This window comes from Poecilia reticulata, chromosome 10, assembly GCF_904066995.2.
Source record: "Poecilia reticulata chromosome 10, P_reticulata-male-v2, whole genome shotgun sequence".
In the NCBI taxonomy this organism is placed as follows: domain Eukaryota; kingdom Metazoa; phylum Chordata; class Actinopteri; order Cyprinodontiformes; family Poeciliidae; genus Poecilia; species Poecilia reticulata.
The window spans coordinates 31579473-31589597 of record NC_088839.1 but is presented as its reverse complement, the minus strand read 5'-3'; the positions used below and the strand labels follow the sequence as shown (position 1 = coordinate 31589597).

The window sequence follows — 10125 nt, the reverse complement described above, 5'->3', positions numbered from 1 at the left end:
GAGCACTGGGGTTGGTGTGTGAATGAATTGTCTCCTGTGGAGGTTCATCTGGCTCCCAGCAGGAATGGACAGAATGACTCATTTCTAGAGAACGCTGTCCCAGTTGAACAGATTATCCTTAAATTGTTTGTCGCCGGCCGGGGACCACGGCCTCTATTCATGCTCTCCATGACTGGGATATTGTTAGAACCAGCATCACCACTGGTGACCTTGTAGAGGAGCAGAAGATTTACGCTGCTGAGAAAGTTGTCTTGTCTCCAGTCTGGAGGTCACTGACCTTTGTTCACCGTTTCACCCCAGACGGATAATAAAAATGTTAATGCTGGTAATCAGACACCAAAATGAGTCGCCGGTTTAGTCAGAGTTATGCATGAGTTTGAATCAGCAGGTAGAGGATATATGTTGGTAAGCGATAAGCTTTTTACTCCATAAATAAATACTTCGGAAGGTAGAAAAGTGAGATTTTGACCAAAATAAGTAAAAAGGAGGAACCTTTTTACAAACAGAACCAGTTGAAGAATAAAAGCTGTTCTTGCAGGATGTTGTGGAATCATTTAATCTGAAGTCCGTCCAGCTTTACTTCAGATCTTTACAGATTTGTATTACTCAGTTATTTATTTTCTTCAAATATCTTGACCTGGTTGTTGAAAATGTTCTTATTTAGTAACTCATTCATTCAGTTGGGTTGTATTTAATACTATGGACTAAATGAACAGGGGTTCCCAAACCTTCCAGCTTTAAAAAAAGCATTAAAACAAACTTGTGACATTGGCTACTTGATTAAACTATGAAGTAAGTTCATAATATCATCAGGGTATAAAACCAAAAAGCTCAAGTCAATATGTTGCTTTAAAACAGTAACTGAAAGATTTTAGATGTGTTTTCTCTAAATGCTCCTATAATACGTTTCTATGGGAATACCATGCAAGAAGGTCATATAATAGTTCTTACATTTAAAGCAAACATTTATTTACAAATGAAAATATAATGTGGCAACATTCATCAAATGATTCACATATTGTTCTATCAAACACACAAACAGTACTGTACTTCTGTTTAGTAAGGCAACGATCAGCTGGACCCTTACAGCAACTATGATGTATTGGAGAATAATATGGGTCTTCTCTGAGATCACCACTATATTCCAACCTTATGGTTTTGGCATTGAAGACAACATCACTATTCCCTGATAAATGCATAATCCCAGATGTCTGCATAATTTCAGTATGAAGTATAAGGCTCAGAAACAGGATAAAGGGGGTTGTTGTGATCCATTTCACACTTTTCTAAAAGGTTAAAGAGGAACAATTCTCAGTACATCACAATCATCCTTTATACACCATTAATAAAAAAAAGACATGTATCATTTCTTAGTCATTTTCTTCAGAACATTGAAAGGCAGATGTATGAGCGTGGAGTTAAATTCTTGGCAATGTATGTTGACATCAGCAGAGATACTCAGAGCGAGAGCTGTCGCTCTTGTAGGTCATCTGAGAGTCGATGCTTGACCGGGAGCACAACAACAGACGCTCAGATTCATTCGTCGGTCTTCTTGCCCAGAGTTCAGTTGGGTGCGAGTTCAGAGTTCTTTGTTTCATCGAGATTGTCTCAAATTTGACATAGCTTTCTTTTTCCAGCTCATTTGTGTCCAAAGACGTGCTGCTTCCCTTGCAATAAAGGGCAAGAATTTTGTAGATGAGCAGAGCAATTAGAGGCAAAACCAAAACGCAGGCGATGCTGCTTACGATAAAGAAAAGTATGTTCTGCCCGCCGTCCTCTGTGTAGAAGTCAATGCAAGGATCTTTTCCAGTGGTGCTACCTTTTGCTACAAGACAGACTGAGTACCTCATTCCAGGAGACAGTCCATCAAGAAGCACTTTTCCACTTCCAGCTTTGGTCTCCATCGTCCTCTTACTGTCATCCTCCCCATAGGGTGAATACACAACAGTAAGTGGGGCATCATTTAGCAATCCACCTGCAGTCCAGAGCAGCACTGCACTGTCAGCTGTCTGCTCTACAATCTCCAGGTCTTTGAGACCTCTTGAGCTGTCGGTTTTCTTGCTTTTCTCATCCGCTGCTAATTTTTTGCCTCCTTGCTGGGTTTTGACCTCTTTGAGCAAACCTTTCTGAGAACTGTTGCCAGAGATTGGTTTGGGTGGCTTTTGGGCAGCAGAAGGTGTTGTTAGTGATCCAGGAAGGGCCGTTGGTGCAGTGAGCGGTGATTTAGAAATGTCCGTCGGAGGAGTGATCGCTGTGCCTTGGCTGGTTGGTCCAGTTCCGACGCTGGGTCGTACCGGGGGAGCAGTAGTGCTCATGGCACCAGCCACCGTTAAAGAAATGGTGGCTTTCGCAGCACCAGCAACATTCTTTGCTTTGCAGCTGTAGTTCCCAGCATCTTTATGTTCGATTCCATGCAAGCTCATGATGGACCAGTTAATGCCTTCCCCAGGTGACTCCTGAACTGAATGGTGGAGCAAAAAGAAAGCAGTGATTAAAAGTTACTGAAGTCTTCCACCCACTTTTTACTAATCACAAATGTAATTTACATTTTCTCAAAAAAGGCATTATCTTTTACCTGTGTTGTTTACTGGAGAGCCGTCTGACTTGATCCAATAAAGAGCTGGAGTCGGAGATCCTGAGGCATCACATCGCAAGAGGACATTGCTGCCTAACGGCGAAGTTATCTTTGTAGCAGAGGTCATCACTGATGGTTTCACACAATTCTCAAGTTCAGCACGCTGAAAAAGGACACCGGCTAGATTATCCGGCGTGGCACAGGTCAAAAATAAATCCATCAAGATCACTGGGGTGTCAGCCATTTTGGAAATCTCAATCAGCTTGGAGATTTTACAGTCACAGAACCAAGGATTGTCCTGAAGGCCTGGGAATGAAAAGACATGAGAGATTTGAATTATTTACTATTATTTTATATAAAACTTGTTGTGGTATTACTTGTGGTAATGTTGTTGAAAATGCCCAATACTGAACATTTGACTCTAGTGGAAGCCAGTGAGGGACTCTCACATAATTAGCACTTTGAGAAGATGCATTGAGTATCAGCACTTTGCATTCAGCAACAAGATATTAAACATTGCAGTTTGGAAAACTATGTTTATATTAGTCTTAGTATTTAATTAAAGAACCTCCATAAGTACGACAGTAAACACCTGGTGTACACAAACCCGTGTTCCAGCGCACGCTAAGCCTTTCAACAGATTAATTTGACTTAAGAGTCGCAAAGCACCTGTAAGCTGCCGCTGGCCTTCCTGCAGTTTGTGGGAACACAGTTTCCATTGGCTTTACTGATAGAATAAACATCATCAGGTCACTTACAGTAAACACTTCCTAATCCCTGTCAAAAGTTCAAAATAAAGCTTTATACAGTAAATCATTTTAGACCGTGTAGGGTTCTATGCTAACATTATAACAAGCACAAATTTAAGTTTTGGACAATATTGTGATTGGCTCAAGTAATACTCTATGCCTTAATAAATTTAACTGTTTGTGTTTGTATTTTACAGTGAGTTATCAGTAAAATAATTTTAAAAATAGAAAAAAAATATTGATTTCAAATTACAATATTAAAACAAAAGTAATCTAAGATACCTTAAAATTAGAGATACATCTTGACCAGTCACTGGAATTGTATGGTTTTCAGTTTGAACTGTATTATTATTATTTTTTCATTATTCTGATGCTTGTCTGTTTTTTTCAGGTTGGAACAAAAAGCCACACTTAAAGAGGAGAACAGGAAGGTTGCAGCTGAGTTGAGGAAAAGGTTTTCATTCTGTTAAAAACAAACACTGTAGTTTCAGTCACAGCAACAATATGATCTGTATTAATTTGATCCTTTCACATATTAAAGCCTCGTTTTACAGCAGACACACAGAGTGACGACGTGTCTGCTCTTAATAAATGTATTTTAACTCCTCACAGCAGAGAAGATAGAACAAATATTTCAAATGCCTATTTTTAAGCTTCTCAAAGAAATCAGCTTAAATCAGTTTGGTTAGCATATTTATGTCGTGTATTGTCTTCTGCTGGTCTAAGCTAATATTTCAAAATATTACGTCCAGTATTTAAAGAACAAAATATTTGTAGCAACAATTTAGTTGGGCTCAAGAAAGACTTTGCTTTGCTACACCCAAAATACAGTTTTGGTTTTATGTTTGACTTAATCTATAAAAACCAAATCAGTTATCTAAAAGTTTAGCATTCACTGCTACAGAGATCCTCTTGATTGATCTGTTCAGGTAAAAGGTTTTCCACTTTATGTTATGCTTCCACATTGTTCTCTCGATATTCATTCAATTTTCTTTTATTCAATATGTTTTAGCAATACAATTAGATTTGTTGACCTGATTAAATTGTGCTTACATTAATCAATGACAGAGCAAACCAAATCAGCGACTACCATCAATTACTTAACGGCGAAGTATTATGTATTTTTTAGCACAGTCAAGAAAACGCTTAAAAAATAGTTTTGATATAAAAATATATCAAAAATAACTTAAAAGAATTACCATGTCTGACGCCTTAAAATTGGTCTCTGTCTCTTTAAGAGGCTGCTGCTCTTTCCAGCACTCCCCCCTTCAGCACATCATCACAACAATGCTTCTCATTGATGCCGTTTACAAACATTGTGAGGAGCGTTGCAGTTTCTATGTTAAGCTCAGCAGATGTGCGGTTCCACCAGATGATTGCTAATTGCTGCTGCTGCTAGTCTGCAGGAGCTGCAGCCAAATCACCACATTTCCTCACAGTTGAGCAGAATATAAAAAATTACTTTAAATCGTTGATAAGAGAAAGAAATGAAGGCTGCACAATATATTGCAGCTATAATATCATCACAATATCAGTGTGTGCAATATTAATATTATAAAGGACTGTTTGGAGTGTAATAATTGTTGGCGAATATATTCATGTTTGATAAACTTTTCATGTTTCATACTAATATTGACCAGTTAGAGTCTGAATGCAGCATTGATGGAATTAGCCAAAAGGTTAAAGGTCAGGTGAGAAAGAGAGGAAAAAAGTCAATCGGCCTGACAATATTTACCAATATTATCAGCATAATATGGTTTTCTGATATTCAAACTTCAGAGAATTCAGTCATATTCATTCCCTTCTTTCTGTTCATCTTCTTATTTTCTTTAATTGTCTAACCAAACGTCTGTAGTTCAACCGTAAACGATGCATGGCCACATTCTGCTCCTGTTCGTGTGGAAAACATGTTTGTGTTTGTTTTTGTGTGGCTGCATAAGAAGGACAACAGAATCAAAATGAATTCCCAAGCTGAACACTTTTTATGAATAATTTTAAACTGGATTCATGTTAAACGAAAATCACAGTCTCTGAATTTGGAACAGTTGTACTACTCACAGGTTTTATAATATATGTTTAATAATAACACTCAAAACCTTTTTTAGGTGATTATTCTGCAACAAATTAGGACAATAAGGTAAAGTACATTAAATGTCAGGTTTTGTACTGCTTAGGCTAAGCTAATTAGAGAGTGACCTGATGTTCACCACCCCTCCATCACAAATTCGTGAGGTAATGGACGACAACCCCAAAAGTGTCCTGACTTGGCGCTATTATCCTGTAAAACCAAGCTGGACTGAACTGCTTCCACTCACCTAGCACGACTTTTTGAGAGGCATTAGAAGAGATGGGCACACCGTTAAAGGGTGGCCAGATATCCATAAGGTCAGAGGGCAGGGTAGTTAGTTTGTTGCTGGACAGATCCAAGTAGGTGATGTTGACTAGATAGGGGATGGCTTCAGGAGCAACACTGGTGAGTCTGTTGTTGTGGAGATCCAGCGTCTTCAGCCTCGGCATCTCCTTGAGGGACTCCCAAGGGAAAATGGAAATCATATTCCCATCCAGCCTCAGCTCATGGAGCACTTTCAGGTTGTAAAAACTTCCCGTATCCACTGATGTGATGGAGTTGTAGGTAATCCAGAGGTATCGCAGCTCCACCAGATAGTAAAAAGCTTCGGTTGGGATTCGCCGCACTGCGGTTTTCTCTACACGGAGCTTGACGGTGTCCACAGGGACGTTGACGGGGATGTCAGACATGTCCGGGTCGTTACAGAGAACAGATCTGGAAGACAAATATTAATTGGTTTACCTGATTTAGAAGACATATCATATGAAGTAATGTTTTATTTGGTAAGTTACTATATAGGTGAATGACTAATTGTTGTATAAGGTGCTTTGGAGTCCTCTGACTTAAATGAAGAAGTTTAGCTTTTCACTGAGAAAAAATAAACCAATCTGAGCCTTTGGATGAATTCACTTCATCTTTTCATCCACAGAGGATGAAAAGATGTCTGACATCTACTTTATTAATCCCAAACAGAGAATAAATAACTCGCATCATTAACAGAAAGACATCATGTGACCTACAGTCTAAACCAGGCACTTACATTCACTTTATAAGAAGACAGTTATTAAATCAGACTAAACTTTACCTGCTTTAGGTCAGGAATGATTACAAGATTACTGTTTGCTTAAGGCTAGAATAATGACACATTGACATTTTTTTTAAAGAATTGTCAGTTCCTTTCTTCAAATTCTGAAGTTTACATACATTAAGGTTACTTTCACATTGAGTCCTCAGTGGCTACTGTCTAGTTTCTTCTCCAACAAATCTGAATAAGAGGCTGAATTCCCTCAACAGTTATCAGTGGTTTGGCTCTGAAGCGGTTTGGTAATAAGTGGTTAATTCATTCAGGTGTGTTGGAGAATAAATCAATCAATTACATTTTATTTGTATAGCACATTTCAGCAGCAAGACATTTCAAAGTGCTTTACATAATTAAAATAAAAACAGCATGTGACAGTGAATAAACAGAAAGACAGAGATTGTTTTTTTTTATTTTTTTAAAGAAAAAGAAAAAAGGTTAAAAAAGATAAAAACATTAAAACCTGCACCCCTGGTAGGACTTCAGTTAAACGTCTCACACCTCAGAGTTTTAGTTAAAACGCCATTTAACAAGGATTCTCACACCTCAGAGTTTTAGAGAAGAGACTGAACTTGGGCAGTCCAGCATTAAACACTATAGAAAAGTCCGGATGAAGAGTTCATGACCTTTTAAGCTTCTAATGGGTTAATTCCCAACATTTAAGTAAAATGAAGGCACACATGTGGTTATATTTTAAGGCAATACATAAAACACTGCTTTGTTGTGTGACATAATACAATCTGCTACTGTTCAGGTGTTTTTATGTCAAATGTGCAAACTAACCCAAGAACAGAGACTCAAGCTAGAGACCTTGTGAAGACGCTGAAGTTGGTAAGAGAGCACAGTTTATCCAAAGTGACATTAGTCCTGTAGCATGTGGGCTGAAAGGCCACTCCGCAGGGCCATTGCTTCAAAAATAACATAATAAGCCACATTGCAGTTCCTAAGTTCACTCTTCTTATCCTGATTTTGAAAACATATTCAGTGGTCTGATAAAACTAAAACTGAAGTGTTTCCTCATTGCGACCTTTGGGACATTTGGAGGTTGAAACCTGTGTGCCTGAGAACCAAATGATGCACCTGAGGTAAAAACATTCTGCAGACACACTGAAACCAGTGAAGATGTTAAATGTTAGGCATGAATGAGTCTTCCAATGATCCTAACCATACCGCCATTAGCTCCAAAGTGGCTTAGTGACAACAATCAAGTCTTTGGAGCAGTCAGAAAGTCCTGATCTCAATAGCATAAAAAATTGGTGGACAGAGCTGAAAAGGTGTGTGTGAGTGAGGCAGCTTACAAGCCAAACTCAGTCCTGTACAGAGGAATGGGCCAAACTTTGCAGCAAGCTACTGTGAGAAGCTGGTAGAGCGATAAAACCTTCGACCCAAGCAGTTCTGTTGAAAGGTAATTGTAGAAAAAGTTTAGGAATTACATGTAGCTGTCTGGATCTGAAGAAAGTAAAAGAAAAAAACAGCTCCCATAGTAGCACAGCAGAATGTGTAGGGCCCATAATGCTAGCACAGGAGCTGTCGCTAATGCTAATTTCTCAGTTTCCTGCAGTTTTGGGGCTGTTTTACAGACTGAAGTGTTGCCTTCAGATGTTTCTTAGAAAGTCTAATCAGACTGAAAGCCGGGCTTCCTCACTTATAAAGGGATTAGCACAATGCCATGAACATAACAACATTAAGTTAATACAGGTCAGAAGGCTTAGGGGGAAATCCTCTGTAATGTGAATATTTCATATAAATTGTATTGTAAAGCTCTCTGGGTGCCTGTGTACTTGGGTTGCTTTTAAAACGCCAGTCTGGGTCCTGCACCAATGTTTTCTGAACACACCAGTAGGGATGTGTCTAAGAACTCTTCATTCAGTATTGCATTATGGACCCTGATTGCCCTAACAGAACTATTTTCTATAAAAATTAGATTTTCTGAATGTATTACAGTTTAGGTGTAAACAATTCTCCCTTTAAAGAAAGGTGCATTTTTGTGTACACTCAGTAAAGCTCTCGTTACCTGGTTCCTGTTCCGTCCACCCGTCCATGAAAGACACAGGTACACTGCGAGGGACAAAAGGACAGAGCCATACTGAGACAGCATAGGAATACATGCAGACAGAGCAGTCGATGCATGGCGTCACCCTATGCTCCCAAAACGCTCACATCGAGGAGATATCAGGAAAAAAGACATCCGGATTCACTGGAAGCCAGAAGAATTCCCAGAAAACGTGAGAAAAAATAAAATAAAAAGAAGAACCCGTCAAAATCCGTAAGAGACAGCGGCACCCAGGCTGAGGATCTCGGCTCGGTACAGGTGACCTGCGAGATTGACCAGTGGGTTGGGGTGGAGGGGGGATTAGAGAAGGATTTGGTAGGTGTGACAGGGTCACGCAGGCTCAGCAGCAGCAGACGCTGCTTGTTTCAACATGCCGCCTGCTCTCCACAGTGGCTCGCCCCGTTCCATCTTGTTTTTTCAACATGTGGTTAATGAGGTTTTCTCTCACGTGAGCCAGCCACGCTTTTCTTAATCCACTTTAACAACCTCTTCATTTGTGCTTCTGTTTTTAGACCAGGTACTCACGTCCCTAACTTTTGTTTGAACCAAAGAATAAAGATTTGGTTCACTTTTTTTTTTCTTCTTAAAAAGCTATATGAAGTTTCCAAGAATTTCTTCCATGCTGTTTTATTTATGTGGGATGGATATGAAAGAAGTGACAGGGGAGTTATTCTGTCTGGCACCAACGTGCAAAATGTAATCTGGGAAATGATTTATTACCCTGGCAGAGTGGATCAGTGGTTTTAGGTGAGAAGCCAAACTACACCTGAACATCAGCGATGGAATCAGATAGAGTGGTGCAAACCTTTCATCTGTCAGCACATTGTCACCTGATTCCTGCACCATTGTTGTGTTGTTTATACTAGATAAGGAATTTAAAAGCTGCAGGTATTGTTTTCTAATTTCTGCATCTGTTTGGTTCTGAAGATGCATTTTGGCTTCAGTACATGGCTCAAATTAAAGGTTGGATTCTGTAATTTGCTCAGTGTGAAATTAAGCTACACGTCCTTACCAAAGGCCCCAGTCGATATGGTTCGGAAAAACTGAGAGGAGGGAGACATCTAGTGGTGAAATGCAGTAAATCATAAAATCAAATTTAAACTGAAGTATTTTTTTTTACTTTCTCTGGTTGACCTTCACAATAAAATAAAAATATTTTAAAAAATCTGAACATAAATATTTTTTTCCCAGGTTCATCTAAACAATAAGATGAGAGAAAATAAAATAAGACCCTTAAATTATTTTTCCGACTTTCTCGTGTTGATGGAAATAAACAAATAAAAAATCTTAACCAATTTTTTTTTAAACTTTCTTATTGTTAATCTACATAATAAAATAAAATGGAATAAAATCTTACTATCAATATTCTCAGTTAGACCTAGACAATGAAATAAAATAAAGTAAAATCTTACCCCGAATATGTTTTTCAGCTTTTTCAGTTTGATCTGTACAATAAAATCTTAACCTATATTAGAGATGTGCCGATCAGGTTTTTTCCTGCCAATACCGATACCGATCACCGATACCGATCACATATTTATTTATTTATTTTTTATCATAAACACTACCTGTTACATTATGTGAAAAAAGGAACCATGAATT

General features: G+C 38.6%; 1 protein-coding gene across 1 annotated transcript; it reads right to left on the bottom strand.

The window, feature by feature from the left end:
- Positions 1-8: 8 nt before the first annotated feature.
- lrit3a (info leucine-rich repeat, immunoglobulin-like and transmembrane domains 3a) lies at positions 9-9507 on the bottom strand. Its single transcript, XM_008421041.3, has 4 exons — positions 8485-9507; positions 5640-6106; positions 2576-2881; positions 9-2461 (listed from the first exon to the last, which is right to left on the bottom strand). Exons 1-4 carry the CDS (start codon positions 8598-8600, stop codon positions 1446-1448), a joined length of 1905 nt encoding a protein of 634 aa, XP_008419263.1. The 5' UTR covers positions 8601-9507; the 3' UTR covers positions 9-1445.
- Between the last annotated feature and the right edge of the window lie 618 nt (positions 9508-10125).